This window comes from Mobula hypostoma, chromosome 1 (genome assembly GCF_963921235.1).
Source record: "Mobula hypostoma chromosome 1, sMobHyp1.1, whole genome shotgun sequence".
Lineage (NCBI taxonomy): Eukaryota > Metazoa > Chordata > Chondrichthyes > Myliobatiformes > Myliobatidae > Mobula > Mobula hypostoma.
The window spans coordinates 122,992,272-123,011,849 of record NC_086097.1 but is presented as its reverse complement, the minus strand read 5'-3'; the positions used below and the strand labels follow the sequence as shown (position 1 = coordinate 123,011,849).

Here is a 19,578-nt window from a genome sequence, read left to right as displayed (position 1 = left end):
TCCCATCAAAGGCTCCCGCTGTGACAGAACCTTCTTAAAGGATAGGTAGAAGGGGCCAGCTTGCTGCCAGACAACCAAAGTTACTTCCTGAAGTGATAGCTGTGTAGAATTCCAAAAGTGGGGCAGGCAGGAAATACAAAATTCACGTCCCGCATGGATTCAGTCAAACACAGGTGGTATATCGGAAAAGAATCTGCCGTTCCATCGAATCAGGTTCAGGTCTACTCTGTTTGGAAAATCACTCAGGTTAATTATATTCTGTGGCACCCTGCAGCAAGAAAGAAAAACAGAAGGTGGAAAAAGCTGATGTACAGCCAAAAAAAAATCAGTGTGTGAATACTTCGATTTCTCTTAGAAACTGTCTTAAACAACTTGTAACAATCACACCTTCTGCTCATGAAGGACTGATACAGTCCTGCGGTGTTTCACAAAATACTGTAACCCCATTAAAAATCTGTTTTACATTGTTGACCTATCATCAGCAGGTCTAGGTTAGGCAATTCACTACACAACTCTTAATTAATCAAAGCACGCACTTTATTGTCTCTGTACAAACATCAACATAACTATGTTGACCCCAGGCCAACAACTTAACACATGAATTCTACTTCTCCCTCTGTCCCAATACAACCTAAGATCACTTCTCTAATTTATAACACTGAAATAGGGGATTTCCCATTGCCCAAACGATTGATCCTTCTCCACACAGGCCCTGACATGGGAGTCTTGCGATTGTTAATCTCCAGAGTTCTCACCATTTTGCATCTGAAGCTCCCCATTCTTCTTCCCTTATCAGTTCAAATGCTGTGTTTCAATCTCATTGGCTCTGATTTATCTGCTGACATATAACAGATTTCCAGTGGCTTTGGTCCAAACCAGCATCATTTTACTGCCCTTCTTGCAAGTAAAACTTGTAATTAACGTATCTCTGTTCTGAATCAGAGCAGATCAGCCAGTTGCTAGGCTCGAGTTACTAAGGTCCGACACAGGATGTCCTATTCATGAACCTGCATGTTCTGTCTTACCAATTCCTGATCAAAACCATAGCTTACTCAGCTAATCAAAACCAGTTCACCAGTTCACAAAATGGAGTTTGCAGAGCGGTTTCACAAAATAGCAACCTCCATTCCTTCAAATACATGGCAAGAACAAAGACATTTGTTTTGTCTACTTCCACTGCCCTTGACCCATTCCAGTTGGACGTTTACTTCCATATTTTAATTCTTTCATAACCAACAATGACAGATGTTACTATTTTTTATAGATAGTGACAATTAAGAAACTCTTCGATATGCAGATGGATGATAGAAATATGGAGGGCTTTGTCAGAGAAAATTTGTCGTTATGCAGCAGCTGTACTTCTGCATACTAATGCATACTAATAGAATCTATAAATAACAATAAGAAGTATATAGTGCCTTGTAAAAGTATTCAGCCCCCAACCCTGTGTTCACATAAATAAGTACTACAATCCAGGATTCTGATCAATTTAATTGAAACTTTTTATTGTGAATCACGTGCTCCTTTTCTTTCACAGCAACTGGAAAACAAGGAAAATTTAAAAATTAAAAATTCAAGAACTGAAATGTCAGAAGTCGAAAACTATTCATTCCCCCTTTGTTCAGTACTTAGTTGAACCACCTCTCACAGCTATTACAGCCAGTCGACTTTTTGGATAAGTCTCTATTAACTGTGACGGACGAGATGAAACAAGATTTGCCCATTCCTCCTTGCAAAATTGCTCAAGCCATGCCTGGTTAGTTGAGGAGCATCAGTAGAGAGCAATCTTGAGGTCTTGCCAGAGACGTTCAATCAGGTTAAGGTCAGCACTCTGACTGGGCCACTCAAGGACATCAATTTCCGTCATTTGAAGCCACGCCATGTTTGCTCTGACAGTGTGCTTTGGGTCGCTGTCCTGCTGAAAGAGTGACTTCCTCCCCAATTTCAGTGTTCTGGCAGAGGCTAGCTGTTTTTTCAAATCCAGGATCTCTCTCTGTTTAGCAGCATTCATCTTCCCATCAACCCTGACCAGACTTCCAGTCCATACTGCTGAAAAGCATCCCCAAAGCATGATGCTACTCCACCATACTATACAGTAGGGATGCTGTTACCGGGCTGATGCATAGAATTAGACTTACACCACACATACTGCTTAGTGTTGAGGCCAGAAAGTTCCACCTTAGCCTCATCCGACCACAAGACCATCTTCCACATCTTTACAGTATCTTCTAGGTGATGCTTTGCAATGCCTTTACTGCCAAGGATATGTCTTTTTGTTTCAGCCAGGGCTTCTTCCTTGCCACTCTTCCATATATAACTATTTTGTGCAAGGTCTTAGAGATTGTGGAGCCATGAACTTCATCTCCAGTTACAGCTACTGACTTCTACAGACCCAGAATAACTTGGTATCACAGTGGCCTCCCTTATAAGTTCCATTCTTCTCTGGCAACTAAGTTTAGAGGGGCAGTATGGCTGTGGTTTCATATTTTTCTCCACTTTTTCACGATGGACTGCACTGATCTCCCAGGTGTGTTCAGTGCCTCTCAGATGGTCTTGTACTGTTCCCCGGATTTCTGCTTCTGTGTTATCATTTCCCTGACTTGTGTTGAATGCTCTTTTATCTTCATTTTCTGTTTGGTCTGTTGAAAATCTACCATATAGTTGACCTTACAGAGAGAGGGGGGTATTTATTCTTATGAATTAATTGAAAACAGGTGATCACCCAATTTCTTACATTAACAAATTGAGTGAGTTAGTAAGTTAAAATAAAGCATTACATCTGAGGAAAGTTAGTGTAGTAATTACAAAGGGGATGAGTACGAATTCAGCTTCACGATTTTGGTTGTTAATTTTTAGTAAGTTATTGACAGGTTTTGGAAATTTTCTTTTGATTTGACACGATGCACTATGTGTTGTAAATTAACGCGAAAAATTCTACTTCAATTTAGTTTAAATTTAGAAAATGAGATAGTAAAATGTGAAAATAGTTGTGGAGGCTGAATAATTATTCAAGGCATGGTGTATCTAACAATTAAATAGATAGTGCAAAAGAGAGGGAAAATAGTTCATAGGTTCATTTTCCATTCAGAAATCTGATTGTGGAGGGGAAGAAGCTGTTCCTGAAATGTTGAATGTGTGTCTTCAGGCTCCTGTGACCTCCTCCCTGATGGTAGAAATGAGAAGAGGGCATATCCTAGGTGATGGGGTCCTTAATGATGGATGCACCTTTTTGAGGCGTCACCTTTTGGAGGTATCCTTGATGCTGGTGAGGCTAGTTCCCATGACATTGTTGACTGAGCTTACAACTTCCTGCAGAGTTTTCCCGATCCTGTGCAGTGGACCCTCCATACCAGATGGTGATGTGACCAGTTAGATTGCTCTCCACGGTACATCTATAGAAATTTGTGAGTGTCTTTGGTGATATACCAAACCTCCTCAAATTCCTAATGAAATATAGCCTCTGTCATGCCTTCTTTGTAATTACATCGATATATTGGGCCCAGGATAGATCTACAAGGATGTTGACACCCAGGACTTTGAAACTGCTCACCATTTCCTCTTCTGATCCCTCAATGATGACTGGTATGTGTTCCTTTGACTTCTCCTTCCTCAAGCCAACAATCATTTCTTTACTCTTACTGACATTGAGTGCATATTTGTCCTGTTTGTCTCCTCATCACTATCTGAAATCCTGCCAACAATAATTGTGTCATCAGCAAATTTATAGATAGTGTTTGAATTGTTCGTAGCCACACAGTCATGGGTGTAGAGAGAGTAGAGCAGCGAGCAAAGCACACAAACTGTGGTGTGCCAGTGTTGATTATCAATCAGGGTGAGATTTTATTTCTGAACCTTATAGACTGTGGTCTCCCAATCAGGAAGTCGAGGTTCCAGTTGCAGAGGGAGGTACAGAGGCCCAGGTTTTGGAGTTTGTTGATTAGTACTGAGGGTGTGTTTGTGTTGAACACTGAGCTGTAATCAATAAACAGCGGCCACGCCGTAGGTGTTATTATTGTCCACGTGATCCAAAGCGTAGTGGCGAGCTGGTGGGATTGTATTTATGCAATATATTTATGAATTGCTATATATTTATGAATACTCCTAAAGTATTCATATATCCTTTCTGAATACAAATAGCCAAATCTTGAATCAGTCCACCCAGATAGTGCCATTCCTGTACTATTTGTTGCCTTCAACAAATTCTGGTAATTATTTGCGTCAGGGAAAAAAAAACTACTGATAGCTATGTAATAATATGTGTGGACAAAGGCCTGACTTTAACTCCCAGCAGATAAGGAGACTGTGGCAAATCCTAAACACAAGAGAATCTGCAAATACTGGAAATCCAGAGCAGCGCACGCAAAATGCTGGAGGAACTCAGCGGGTCAGGCAGCATCTATGGACATATCAGGCTGATACCTTTCATCAGGACTTAGCCTGTCCTGAAGCCAACATAGAATATAGAACAGCACATTACAGGAGCAGGTGCTTCAGCCCACGATGTTGTGTTGAACTAATTAAACTTATAATTAAATGCCTAACTAAAATAATCACTCTGCCTGCACAATATCCATATCCCTCTCTTCTCTTCACACTTATGTGCCTGCCCAAGAGCCTATTAAACACCTCTATCATAATTACCTCCACTACCCTCCCAGGCAGTGCATTGCAGGCACCCTCCACTCACTGGGTAAAACACTGTACCTGTCCTGAATATCACCTTTGAACTTACACTCTCTCACCTTAAGTACATGCATACCTTCTAGTATTTGACATTTTGACCCTGAGATAAAGATACTGGCTGCTTATTCTATCTTCTGAACCTCTGTCGGCTCTTTAGGTTGAGGGGACCTCTTCATCAAGCACCTTCACTCTGTCCAATACTACAGCGAGATTTCCCGGTGGCTATCCATTTTGATTCTACTTCCCATTTCTATTCCCATTCCGACATGTCAGTCCATGGCCTCCTCTACTGCCATGATGAGGCCACTTTCAGGTTAGAGGAGCAACACCTCATATTCCATCTGGGTAGCCTCTAATCTGATGGTATAAAAATTGATTTCTCTAATTTAAGGTCATTTCTTCTCCTTTCCCTTCTCTCTGATTTTCAATTCCCCATTCTGGCTCTCCTCTTACTCCTTCCCTTCTACCCGCCTGGTGCCCTTCCTGCTTCTTTTCTCCCATGGTTCACTGTCCTCTCCAATCAGATGCTTTCTCCTTAAGCCCTTTACTTCTTCCACCTATTACCTCCCAGCTTCTCATTTCAACCCCTCCCCCACCCATCCACCTCCCCCCCCACTTGCTGTGACCTATCAACTGCCGGCTTGTACTCCTTCCCCTGCCCACCTTTTTATTTTGGCTTCTTCTTCTTTCCTTTCCAGTCCTGATGAAGGGTCTCATCCCAAAACCTCGACTGTTCATTCCTCTCCGTAGACACTGACTTACCTGCTGGCTTCCTCCAGCACTTTTTGTGTTCCTCAGGATCTCTAGCATCAGCAGAATCTCTTGTGTTTAACTTATTAGCTCTCTTTCTACATCAGATGCAGATGCTTCAGCCAGCAGATCTTTCTCCCTAAACAAAGCTCCTCGTTAGTAGTAATATTTACAGTAATCAAAAATCTTTCCCTTACAGTAATCTTTCCCTCCCTCTGCGAAGCCTGGAATGTCCATACTCCCCCAAGTCGGGCCTAACCTAGTGACCTCTGCTTGAGTGAATGAAAAGCATTTCGATCAGGCTGGTTTCTGGGCAGCTACCTGCCTGATACAAAGCAAAGTGGGTTACCCAAGTTTCTCCATTACCCATAAGACACAGGAGCAGAACTACACCATTTGTGGCCCATTGAGTCTGGCCTGCCATTCAATCCTGGCTGGTTTATCATCTCTCAAGCCCATTCTCCTGCCCCTTCACTGTAACTTATGACACCCTTACTAATTAAGAACTTATGAACTTCGGCTTTAAATATCCCCAATGATTTGCCCTCCACAGCCACCTGTGGCAATGGATTCCACAGATTCCCCACCCTCAGGCTAAAGAAATTCCTCCTCATCTCTGTTCTAAAGGGACGTCATGGGGCTGAGGCCGTGCCCTCTGGTCCTAGACTCCCCCACTATAGGAAACATCCTCGCCACGTTCACTGTATTTAGGCCTTTCAGTAGTCGATATTGAGTAAGATCCACCCCCAAGCCAATTCTTCAAAACTCTAGGGAGTACAGGCCCAGAGGCTTCAAACTATTGTTGTATGTTAACCCAAAACTGCTCACAATATTCCAAATATGTTCTGACTAATGTCTCATAAAGCACTCAGCATTATATCCTTGCTTTTATGTTCTGGTCCTTTGGAGACAAATGCTGATGTTGCATTTGCCTTCCTTACCGTCGACTCAACTGCAGGTTAGTCTTTACAAAATCTTGCAGTTGGTCTCCCAAGTCCCCTTGTGCCTCTGATTTCTGAATTCACCCCCGTTCAGAAAATATTCTACACTTTTATTCATTCTGCATTTCCATTCATTCTGCCAAAGTGGAAAATTCCAGAGTTTCCCCAATTTGCCATCTCATTTCTGTTTATTTAATGGGGTTTAATACAGCCTCTTTGTATTCCCCCTGCAGCTTACTTTGTGACCTGGCTGTGTACAGTCAGAAATATTGGACATATGCAACTTGGTCCCCTTGACTGAGTCTGTAAAATGCTTCTGTCCTACCGCAGCTAAACATCAGTCTAAACACCACTCAGGATTCAGTGTCCATTAGGGCCACCAACTAACCTGTCGTCCTGTGTAATCAGCTCCCTTGCTAACACTCAAGCTGTTTAGGTCTAAGCTTTAAATGTGGCAGTAGCATGAAATACATGTACCACTACTCCTTCCCGGTTTAGTGTGCCTGCGAAATGTCGTTGCTGTGCAACAGTAAGGCTTGTGCTCAAATCCTGTGACGAAGCAGTGGCAGTCTTCCTTATTTCCATGGTGGAGTATTTGCTGGCTGTGGCCATGCCTCCTTTGTGATCTTGCAGAAGTAATTAGCTGGATGTTCCACCACCCTGGTGGATAATGTGTCATGTCTTCCACTTCCTGCACTCCAGCCGCCGATTCAGATTCAGAATTATTTATTACACGTCCATCAAAACTACCGTCACAACCTAATGATGTGCTGGGGGCAGCCCGCAAGTGTTGTCACACAATTCCAACGCCAATAAAGCATGCCCACAGTGCTTGCCAGAACATCACAGAACAGAATACAGCAAACAATAAAACAACAACAGCAAAACAAGCCGATGTGACAAAAAAAACTATACTCATTATGCAGGCCCATGATGTACCACCATTTCAAGATCAATCCTGTTAGACAAAGTGCTGCTAACCAAATCACGGCATGTTGAGGTAGTGGTTAGCACAACGCTTTACAGTAACAGTGACCCGGGTTCAATTCCCGCCACTCCCTGTAAGGAGTTTGTACTTTCTCGCCATAACCGCCTGGGTTTTCTCCACATTCCAAAGACATACTGTTTGGTAGGCTAATTGGTCATTGTAAATTGTCCTGTGATTAGGCTAAGATTAAATTGGGAGATTGCTGGGCCAGGCTCAAAGGACCAGAAGGGCCTACACCACACTGTATGTCAATAAATTTTAAAAAAACTTTTCTTGCATGGAACATAGAACATCACAGCACAGTACAGGCCCTTCAGCCATATTGTCTTAAACTAATCTAACCCTTCTACATAGCCCTCAATTTCTCTGCCAAGCATATACCTGTCTAAAAGTGTCTTAAATGTCCCTAATATACCTGCCTCTCCCACCACCCCTAGCAGGACATTACATGCACTCACCACTCTCTGTGTAAAAAAAACATGTTGTCTTGGACAAGGGTAATGGTGGGGTTTGGAGGGTGGTCTGTGCTGTGTCACAGTGGGATTTGTATGAAATGTTCTGATATTGTGACAAGAAAATTGTCATTCATTCCATCTACATTGAAGGAACTGGAAGGTTACCTGTGCTTACTGGAATCACCCCGAATACCAGCATAAAAACACATGTACCCACTTTCGCACAGAAGTGAATTCAGTCCTTGTATGTAAACATCTGTTATTCAGAAACCTTAATATCCAATCACAATTTGTTATCAAAAATCATGTGAATTTGCAAGTGTAACAACATTATCTGTACCCCAGTTTAAGTATGTGCGGGTTAGCACACTTATTAATGTACATGTATGGTGTATTATAGAAGGTTTGCTCAACTGGTAAAGGCTACACTGTATTCATGCCATTTTATCATTGTAGCTCAAGCAAGTACAAGTGCTTGTTTTGGTTAAATAAATTGACCATTTTTGGCTGTGTTACAGATAATAAAATATGGAACTCAGTTGTGTTGATTGGTCATTCCATCTTATTGGAAAGTGCTATAATTAGTTTCATTAATCTCTTAAACTTTGCAAAGTGAATCATAAGAATGATTGGATCATTTAATAGGTTATCCAAGGAGACTAGAAGGGCAGTCAGGTGAAAAGTACACGCAGGTACAATATCCTCCACCGATATATCAAGTGTAAATTTATTCACTTTCACTTTAATTCAGCCACACTGAAGATTAATCATTTTTACAGTGGGATTGGTTATTTCTCAAAATATTTAATAAAGCATTCATCTGGCTATTGCTGGAAGTATCTGAAACGGGAATGATGTTTGAGAAGTGATTTCAGAACTTCTGTCCCCGGGCAATAGGACAGCTAGGTAGCTGCATACTGCAGAATTTTTGTGGTGCATTTCTTAGAATGCAATTACCAGCACAGCTAGTGAGCTCTCTCTCGAATCAGTCTGAAGATTCAATCGAGAACCTCTGTGCAGTTGGTCTCAAACCAGCCCTCGGAAGGATATGGGATCAATTGCGAGAATGTGGGGAGAAGGTGTGTGGCCGACCGATCGCACTGTAAATTGATTGGATCTACCACGTGCAGGAGGATTTCTCTTTTTTGTGCAGGCTTTTGCGTGCTCATGTTTTTGTCTCGGTGGTCCCAGTTCCATGCTGCGGGTTGCCCAGCGTGCACCATTACTAACGAGACTCAGTAAAAACGTTTAAACACACTATGGTGTTGTTGTTCTTGCTGCGCACATACAATCCACCAGCAAATAATTCCAGGCTGCTGAAGAAGGAAAGTAACGCGTTATCAGCAGTAGAAGTTCACAGCTTCCAGACGACGATAATTTTTACTTACCCACAAGTCGAGTTACAGTCACTTTCATTTGATTGAAGAAAGATGCCCAACATTTGCAGCAGCAGTAACCTTAGCAATCAGCAGTGATTATGAACAGTAGAATACGTAAGGTTAACAGGGCACCTCATAAGAGGTTGGTTCATTTTGAATGGGCAATGGCCAATTTTATGAATGTATTTGAACAGCCATCCAAAACAAGGGCAGACCATTCTAGAAAAATGATTATAGGCCTCCACAGCCCGGAATATCCTGGACACATAGCCACGTTTTGGCAGCTGCTGTTAAAAGAGGGACACTCTTGCCAGGAGGGTCAGTTTGCCTTCTGAGGTCCACTTACACCAGGGGTTCCCAATCCGGCTTCCATGGACCCCTAGGTTAATGGTAGGGGTCCATGACATAAAAAAGTGGGGAACCACAGTTCCAGAAAGAATGGCCTGTGAAGTCCTCACTACTGTCACACATGTACACCAGTTTCCTGCGATTTTGCAGCCAAGAAACATAGGTGCCCTTCCTTTGTCAGTCTAATTGAGTGACTCCATTTGTTACAGAAGAGAGGAGGAGCTACACGGGATCTCGGTAAGTTACACCGAAATTGTATGTTTCAGATTAACTGGATTTAACTGTTAGAAATTAAATGGATTTAAATGCACTTATGTTTCAATTATTTTAAATCTCGAAGCTAATAGAAGTAAAAATAATTTGAAATGTTTCTATTATGAATGCTCGATTTGTGGGAGATTTGACAAATGGTAAACCTGGTGACGCAGTTTAACATTTTGTCTCTGGGCCTGTACCTGCTGGAATTTAGAAGAATGACGGGGATCAAATTGAAATCTACCGAGTATTAAAAGAGCTAGACAGAGTGGACATGGAGAAGATGTTTCCTATATTAGGAGAGTCTAGGACAAGAGGGTGCAGCCTCAGAACAGAGATAAGGAGGAATTTCCTTAGCCAGAGGGTGGTAAACCTGTGGAATTCATTGCCACAGGCAGCCGTGGAACCCAAGTCATTGGGGATATTTAAAGCAGAGATTGATAGGCTCTTGACTAGTAATGGCATCAAAGGTTACAGGGAGAAGGCAGGAGAATGGGGTTGAGAGGGATATTAAATCAGTCATGATGGAATGGTTTTGCAGATTTGATCGGCCGAATGATTAAATCCTGCTCCTATGTCTTATGGTCTAACCAAATTATTTCTGAGGTGTGGGGTTGATCATTTACAAGGGGAAGGACCTGGCCGGGTTTGGCCAGTCAGAAGCTAGCTGTTAGAAACTCGCTGCAAATATGTGCCTTTAGCAGAGAGATGAAGATCGGTGATCTGTTACTCACCTAACCAGGCTGGATCTGTTCCTCAGGTGTTGTGCACCTGTGTCGTGCCATGAGGTCCTTCTGCTCTGCTTCAGATAGTTCTCACAGCTGCCAGTCTGCAGAAGGCAGCTGCATTCCGTAACTCACTGATTTGCAATCCACCAGGATCAACCTTTCTCAGTTACTCCAGCAATTAGAAAGAGAGGGTTCTAGGTTTGCAGTAACAGTGCTATGGGCATTGTGCTGTATGTGTTGGCATTGTGTTTTGTAACTTGGCCCAGGAGCAGTGCTGCTTCATTTGGCTGTATTGATGTGCATGTCTGAATTACAATTAAATTTCAACTTGAACTTGAATCCAGCCAAGGCAGGCACCTGTCTTCAAGGATAAAGTTTAAAGCCTGCATGGCAGCCATTTGAGCTCCTCTCCACATTCACTCTGGGCCTTTAGTGGTTAGTTCAATTCCAACGTCATCTGTAAGGAGTCTGTATGCACTCCCACTGGAATGTGTGGGTTTTCTCCCACAGTCCAAAGACGTACTCATTAGTAGCTACTTGGTCTTTGTAAGTTGTCCCATGATTAGGCAAGGATGAGTCAGGGATTGCTGGGCGGAGCGGTGATATTGGAACTACTTGTGTCAAAGTTTTCATGCTCCAATTGACCAACAGCAACCATTTTAGATTCCTCACCATTCATCTTCTACTTGAATCTATATAAAACAAATAAAAATGTATTTGGTGGTATATGGAATAGAAACAGTTTAAAATTAGAATGGTGATCAAATGGAAGTGAGATCCAGAGGTTAGAAAAGCCTTATGATGGCCATTTGATGTTTATTTTACTTTGAGATACACCGCGGTAAGACACAGCCAAGCTGAGGTACTGAAAACTGGGCTCCTAATGGAAAAATATGCTGGAACAAGCACCGAGGCCCATGAGAAGGAGAGCAGCGATTCTGGGACAACGGGAGATCTGACTTATTATGGCGGGTGCCTCTTACCTCCATTGGAAATGAAAAAAACATGCAGCTATAGTTTTCATCCTCCTGACAGCTGGAAACGTAGAGATTTTCTCAATGAAATGATACTTTTGTTGTTAAATTGTTTAGAGACACAGCATGGTAACAGACCCTTCTTGCCCAACAAGTCCTCACTGCCCAATTACACCAATGTGCCCAATTAGCCTACTAACCCGTATGCCTTTGGAATGACGGAGGAAATCAGGACTATCAGAGGAACCACCTTCCCCCCACCATACATGGCGAACCCCAAGATAAAATCTGGGCTTAACTGTCAGTACCTCTGATGGTTGGAGGCCATCTCAACAGTCTCTTCATTTCAGTGATAAACAGGCTGAATTTCCATTACAATATCATTGTTCTCATAAATAGAGTTGCTGCCACAGGTGAAACCGTCTGAAAATATCCTTTGGACAACCTTATACTTATACTTTACTTTATTGTTGCCAAACAATTGATACTAGAGCGTACAATCATCACAGCGATATTTGATTCTGCACTTCACGCTCCCTGGAGTACAAATCAATAGTAAATATTAAAAATTTAAATTATAAATCATAAATAGAAAATAGAAAAGGGAAAGTAAGGTAGTGCAAAAAAAAAACCGAGAGGCAGGTCTGGATATTTGGAGGGTATGGCCCAGATCTGGGTCAGGATCTGTTCAGCAGTCTTATCACAATTGGAAAGAAGCTGTTCCCAAATCTGGCTGTATAAGTCTTCAAGCTCCTGAGCCTTCTCCAACAGGGAAGAGGGATGAAAAGTGTGTTGGCTGGGTGGGTCGTGTCCTTGATTATCCTGGCAGCACTGCTCCGACAGCGTGCAGTGTAAAGTGAGTCCAAGGACGGAAGATTGGTTTGTGTGATGTGCTGTGCCATGTTCACGATCTTCTGCAGCTTCTTTCGGTCTTGGACAGGACAACTTCCATATCAGATTGTGATGCACCCTAGAAGAATGCTTTCTACGGTGCATCTATAAAAATTAGTGAGGGTTTTAGGGGACAGGCCAAATTTCTTTAGTTTTCTCAGGAAGTAAAGGCGCTGGTGGGCCTTCTTGGCAGTGAACTCTGCTTGGTTGGACCAAGTCAGGTCATTTGTGATATTGACCCCGAGGAACTTAAAGCTTTTGACCTGTTCCACTTGTGCACCACCGATGTAAATTGGTTCGTGTGGTCCGCTACTCCTTCTGAAGTCAACAACCAATTCCTTCATCTTGCTGACGTTGAGGGTTAGGTTATTGTCTTCACACCATGCCAGGGTTCTTAATTTCCTCTCTGTACTCAAACTCATCATTACCGGAGATACAGCCTACAATTGTTGTGTCATCAGCAAACTTATATATTGAGTTTGATGGAAACTTGGCTACACAATCATGGGTGAGTACAGCAGGGGGCTGAGTACACAGCCTTGTGGGGCACCAGTGCTCAGAGTGATTGTAGAGGAGAGCTTGTCCCCTATTTTTACAACCTGGGTCCTGTCTGTGAGAAAGTTGAAGATCCAGCTGCAGGTCTGAGTGCTAAGACCCAGGTTCCGGAGCTTAGGAATCAGTTTATTTGGAATGGTGGTATTAAAGGCAGAGCTGTAGTCAATGACAAGGAGCCTTACATATGGGAGCCTAGTGCTGAAATTGCAGGGGTCCTAGCAGAGATATTTAAGATGTCCTTAGCCACAGGGGTGGTGCTGGAAGATAACTAATGTTTTTAAAAATAAGCAAGAAAATTATAGGCTGGTGACCCTGGCATCAGCAGTGGGTAAATTAATGGAAGGTTTTCTAGAAGACCAGATATATAAGTATATGGACAGACAGGGACTGATTAGGGAGAGTCATCATGACTCTGTGCATAGTAGGACATGTTTAACCAACTTTTTGAGTAAGTTACTAAGAAAGTTGATGAAGGAATTCCAGTGGATGTTGCCTACATAGATTTTGCTACGGTCCCATATGGGAGGTTGATCAAGAAGGTCCAGTTGCTTGGCATTCAGGATAAGGTAATAAACTGGATTAGATATTGGCTTCACAAGAAAAACCAGAGTGGTAGAAGATGGTTGCCTCTCTGACTGGAGGTATGTGACAAGTGGTGTGCTGCAGGGATCAGTGCTAAGTCCGTTGTTTGTCATCTATATAAGCGATGTGGATAATAATGTGGTAAACTGGATCAGCACGTTCGCTGCCTTGAGGAAACTTGGGGTGAATAAATCCCCAGGGCCTGGCAGGATGTTCCCTCAGACTTTGTGGGAGGCTAGCACAGAAATTACAGGTACCCTAGCAGAGGTATTTAAAATGTTCTTGGCTGAGTGTGAGCTGCTGGAGGATTGGAGGATAACTGATATTGCTCCGTTGTTTAAGAAAGGCTATAAGACTAAGTAGGGAAATTCGAGGACAGTGAGCCTGATATTAGTTGTTGGAAGGTATTCTAAAGGACAACGAATGATTAGGGATAGTCAATGCGGCTTTGTGTGTGGCAGGATGTGTTTAACAAATTTTATAGTTAAAACTATAACCATAGTTGATGAAGGAAACATCATCAACTCTAGTTGGATGAAGGAAAGCCATGGACCTTTGACAAGATCCGGAATGGGAGGTCAATAAAGGGGCTCAAATCGCTTGACATTCAGGATGATGTAGTAAACTGGTTAGACATTGGATTCACTGGAGAAACCAGAGGGTAATGGCAGGTGGCTGCTTCTCTGACTTGAAGCCTGTGACTAGTGGTGTGCTGCAGGGATCAGTGCTGGGCCCGTTGTTGTTTGTCATTTAAATCAACAGTCTGGATGATAATGTGGTAAGATAGTTCTGTTTCAACATAGTACAATATGATATAATCCACTCAGTGGCCACTTCATTAGGTACACCTGTACACCTGTTGCTTAATGTAAATATTGAAGCAGCCAATCATGTGGCAGCATCTCTGTGGATAAAGCATGCAGACATGGTCAAGAGGTTCAGTGTTGTTTAGAACATCAGAATGGGCAAGAAGTGATTTTGACCACGGAGTGATTGTTGGAGCCAGACAGTGTGGTTCGGTAACTCAGAAACTGCTGATTTCTTGGGATTTTCACACACAGTCTCTAGTATCTGTGTCTAGTGAATCTCTGGAATTCTCTGCCCACTGAAGCAATGGATGCTACCTCAGTAAATATAAATATATTTAAGACAAGGTTGGATAGATTTTTGCATAGTGGGGGAATTAAGTGTTATGGTGAAAAGCCAGGTAGGTGGAGATGAGTCCATGGCCAGATCAGTGATGATCTTATTGAATGGTGGAGCAGGCTCCACAGGCCAGATGGCCAACTCCTGCTCCTATTTCTTATGTTCTTATGTATTTATGGAGAATGGTGCAAAGGACAAAAAAAAACATTCTGTGGGTGAAAATGCCTTGGTATTGAGGGATGTCAGGACAGAAGGATGGGCTGTTTCAAGCCGACAGGAAGACGACAGTATCTCAAGTAACGAGGCGTCACAACGGTGGTGTGTAGAAGAGCATCTCTGAATGCACAACACGTTGATCCTTGAAGTGGATGGGCTGCAGCTGCAGAAGACACAAACATATTGTACAGTCAGTGGCCACTTTATTAGGTTCCCTCTGTATCTAATAAAGTAGCCACTGAGTGTAGTTCTATGACACTATCACTCTAATAGTTCATTCTGATTAAAGAAACAGAAAGTGAAGCATTCATTTTGTCCAAAACCATGATTGGTTCACTTGATAAAGGTTAATTGGATTGGTATTGAACTAAATTCCACAAGCTTTCTGCATAGATGAGGTGCTGAAATTTCAAATTAAAGCAAGTTGGCTGGCTGACAATAGAAGTGCAAAATAAATCTGTCTGATTTTTATATGGCCATATGTTGGAAAAAAGATTATTGCAGTAATCTGAAAAATAATTTGGTTTAGCAAAACTGAATCCCAGAACTCTAAGGAGTTGCTACCATCTCTTCTAACCTGCTGCTGTGATACTTCGATTTGTACCAGCAGATCAGTCAGCATGACCCAGATTACTTGCAGTTCGGAGATCATAATGTTTCCTTGAAACGTGTCAATGGGACTTTTGATTTCACATTGTCTGGTTAGCAAGAAGGTCACCTGCATTATGCTTACTGTCGCAGTGAACAGGGCAGGAGTCTCATAAATAATTCATGTCCTGTGGGACTACATGAATAAATTACTGTTCCGTGATTTGCTTTTCCGTGCATATAACCCCGCCCCCATTCTGATGGGTCAGCTGCAAACTTTGTTTTAATAATATGTGTGTGTGTGTGAGAGAGAGGGAGGTGAGAGAAAGAGAGGAAGAAAAAAACAGTTAGTACCTTTGGTATGCATGGAGTATTGAGCTCAAGGCAGCTGAGAACAGGAACAAATATTGCTGCTGATGTGCTGAAATTAATTAAAACTTTGAGTAAGTGAAGATTGTGTATGCACAAACCCAAGTGATCAGTCAATTACAATATTCCATGAGTAAGACTGGTGAAAAATGGTATTTTGTTTCTTTCTCCTCGCTCCCTTTTCGTCCTAAATGGCCTGCCACTCATTTTGTCTGTTACCCTGTTCCTGAACAGGCCAGCCGGGAGATAAAGCAACTCCGCATCTATCCTGTAAGACAAGTTAAGGTTCATGCCAATAGTTCGTCTGGAAATTTACACTGCACAGTGAACCAGAGTTAGAGAAGATTGGAGTAACACACAGCAAATATTGGAGGAACTCAGCAGCACAGGCAGCATCTATGGGGAGTCAACGTTTTGGGCTGCAGCCCTTCATCAGGACGGGAAAGAAGGATGAAAGAAGCCAGAATAAGGTGGGAGGAGGGGAAGGATTACAAACTGGAAGGTGATGGGTGGGACTAGGTGAGGAGTGAGGTGGGTAGATGGGGAGATGGGGGAGGAGAAATGAACTAAGAAGCTGGGAGGTGATAGGTGGAAGAGGTGTAGCGCTGAAGATAAAGAAGTCTGATAGGAGAGGAGAGTGGACCATGGGAGAAAGGTGAGGAGGAGGGGTACCAGAGGGAGGTGGTGGGCAGGACAGAAGAGAAGGGGTAAGAGGGGAGCCAGAATGGGGAATGGAGAAAGGAAGAAGGCTGGGGGGTGGTGGTGGGAATCTACTGGAAGTTATACAAATCGATATTCATGCCATTAGATTGGAGGCTATCTAGGTAGAATTGGAGGTGTTGCTCCTGCAACCTGAGAGTGGCCTCATCATGGCAATAGAGGAGATCATGGGCCACATGTCGATCCAGGAATGGGGATTAGAATTAAAATGTATGACTATCTTTTGTGACAGACAGAGCAAAGGTGTTCAGCGAAGGTGACAAGGAATGACTGGATTAACTTTATTTGTCACATGGTCATGGAAGTATTGAAATACGCATTGTTTGTGTCAGCGACCAACACCGCCCGTGGATGTGTTGGGGCAAGCCTTCACAAGTGTCGCCACGCTTCCAACGCCAACATAGCCACCCCACGTTTCACCAACCCTAACCCAGATGTCTTTTGGAATGTGGGAGGAAATCAGAGCACCCAGAGGAAACCTTTGTTCCTTACAGAGAGTGGTGGGAATTGAAGCCTGAGCGTAGAGATAGCTGTAAAGCATTATGCTACCACACCGCACAGGGAAGAGGAGGATCTCTGTCAACATACCAGACCCACCACCTCACCCCAACTTCTGAAGTTTAGATAAGAATATGAAGGTGGTAGAGTTGTGGTTACTGCAGTTTTAATGTCCAATTCAATAAATTTCACCAAATCCAAACTTGCGTTTGCTTCTGATAGTAGAATTACTTTTTCAATTTACAGCAACATCGAAAGTCCTTACTTTGCCAATGAACTGGCTGGTTTATAGAATATAAAACATAGTTCAAACCCTGCAAACTATGAAGCTGTGCTCACCTTTTAACCCACTCTTAAAATTAATATAAACCTTTTCTCCTCCATAGTCCTCCATTTTTCGATATCCATGTGCATTTCTATATGAGTTTCTTAAATGTCCCTAATATATCTGTTTCTACCATCACCCCTGGCAGGGTGTTCCACGTACTCACCACTCTCTCTGTCAAAATCATACATCTGGCATTCCCCTTATACTTTCGTCCAATCACCTGAAAATTCAGCCCCCTCATATTATTCACTTCTGTCCTGGGAAAAAGTCTCAGGCTGTCAACTCAATCTATGCCTCTGTCATCTTGTATACAAGAGGTTTGCCAGAGCTTTTACAATACAACTACACTGTTCTGGCTCTGTAGTTATCTAGACTAAACCAGGTTGGCAGATTAGTGAGCAGTACAATTGCGAAGCAGATGGGTCTGTTACAACTGTCTAGTAGATACATAGCTTCCATTACTGCTGCAATCTTTTTTTTTAAAGATTTTGGACCATCTAATTAATTGTATTTAAATTTAGGACTTGAATATATATCTTTGGATCAGTATCCAATCAGTATCTGGATTAACGCTCCAGGTTACTCATCTGGTGTTCTACCTAATAGTTGACGATTGTACCTAATAGCTGTGCTCTATGTGGCAGGATACAAGAAGTTGAGGATAGGTTGAGAGAGCTGGGGCTTTTCTCTGTGGAGAAAAGGAGGGTAAGAAGTGACTTGATAGAGGTGTACAAGATGGTAAGAGGCATAGGGTGAATGGACAGCCTGAGACCTTTCTCCTAAGGTGGAAATGGCTAATAAAAAGGGGCCTAACTTAAGGTATTGGAAGGAAAGTACGGGGGGTTGTCAGAGATAGTTTTTTTTTACATAGAGAGTGGTAGGTGTGTGGAACACGCAGCTGGGGGCAGATTCACTGGGGACATTAGAGAGGTGTGTAGATAGGCACATGGACAATAGAAGAATGGAGGGCTACGTGGGTTAGATTGATCTTAGAGTAGGTTAAAAGGTCAGCACAATATTATCGGTTGGAGCGCCTGTACTGTGTTGTACTCCCCATCTATCTTCTATTACCATGGGCTTTAAATTTATGTGTGTCTCATTTAAATCCGATCGCTAAGCCTGGACTAAAATGCAAGGGAGATGCAAGGGAGACTGCAAATGCTGGAACCTATCAGAATATTATTTTGCAATTTGTTATGTTATTTCCCAGTGTGCCATTGAAAATTGTTACATTTTAATTCCATAAATGTGCACCAATAACTTCTGCTTCACCTAATTTCTGATTAACTTAAAATGAACACAAGTAAATAGGTGCAGGAATAAACTACCAAAGTTCAAAGTAAGTTTATTATCTAAGTCCATATATGTCACCACATGCAATCCTGTGATTCATTTTCTTGTGGGCAATCACAGTAAATACAAGAAACACAATAGAAGTAAGAGAGTCCATGCCGAACAGGATGGGCAAACAATCAGTGTGGAAAAGACAACAAACTCTGCAAATAAAAATATAATAATAAATAAGCAATAAATATTGAGAACATGAGATGAAGAGTAATTGAGAGTGAGTCCATAGGCAGTGGGCACAGTTCACTGATGTGGCAAGTGAAGTTGAGTGAGGATATCTCCTATGGTTCAAGAGCATGATGTTTGAAGGGTAACAACTGTCCCTGAACCTGGTGGTGTGGGTCCTGAGTCTCCTGTACCTTCTTCCTGATGGCAGCAGCGAGAAGAGAGCATGGCCGGGATGGTGGGTCGTCGATGATGGTTGTTGCTTTCTTGCAACAGTGCTCCATGTAGATGTGCTCAGTGGTGGGGAGGGTTTTACCCGTGATGGACTGGGCTGAATCCACTACTTCTTGTAGGCTTTTCCACTGAAGGGCATTGGTGTTTCCATAGCAGGGTGTGATACAATCAGTCAAAACACTCTCCACCACATCTATAGACGTTTGACGAAGTTTCAGATGCCATGCTGAATCTTCACAAACTCTAAGAAAGAAGAGGCACTATTAGTGCTTTCTTCACAATGTCACTTACTTGCTGGATCCAGGACAGATCCTCTGAAATGAGAACATTGAGGAATTTAAAGTTGCTGACCTTCTCCACCTCTGATCCCCCAATGAAGATGGACTCATAGATCTCTGGTTTCCTCCTCCTGAATTCAGCACACAACTCCTTGGTCTT

General features: G+C 42.6%; 1 protein-coding gene across 4 annotated transcripts in view; it reads left to right on the top strand.

Annotated features, from left to right (window-relative positions):
• Positions 1-19,578, top strand: part of LOC134350204 (coiled-coil domain-containing protein 102A-like) — a 657,542-nt gene that overhangs the window by 511,761 nt on the left and 126,203 nt on the right. Inside the window, exon 9 of one of the 4 annotated variants that reach the window (XM_063055234.1) lies at positions 3,146-8,349. The exons of the other annotated variants lie outside the window; for them this stretch is intronic. Within the exon in view, the coding sequence (XP_062911304.1) occupies positions 3,146-3,155 (10 nt within the window). The 3' untranslated portion in view covers positions 3,156-8,349. Of the gene's footprint in view, positions 1-3,145; positions 8,350-19,578 lie in introns of those variants that run through there. 4 annotated transcript variants of the gene reach the window in all.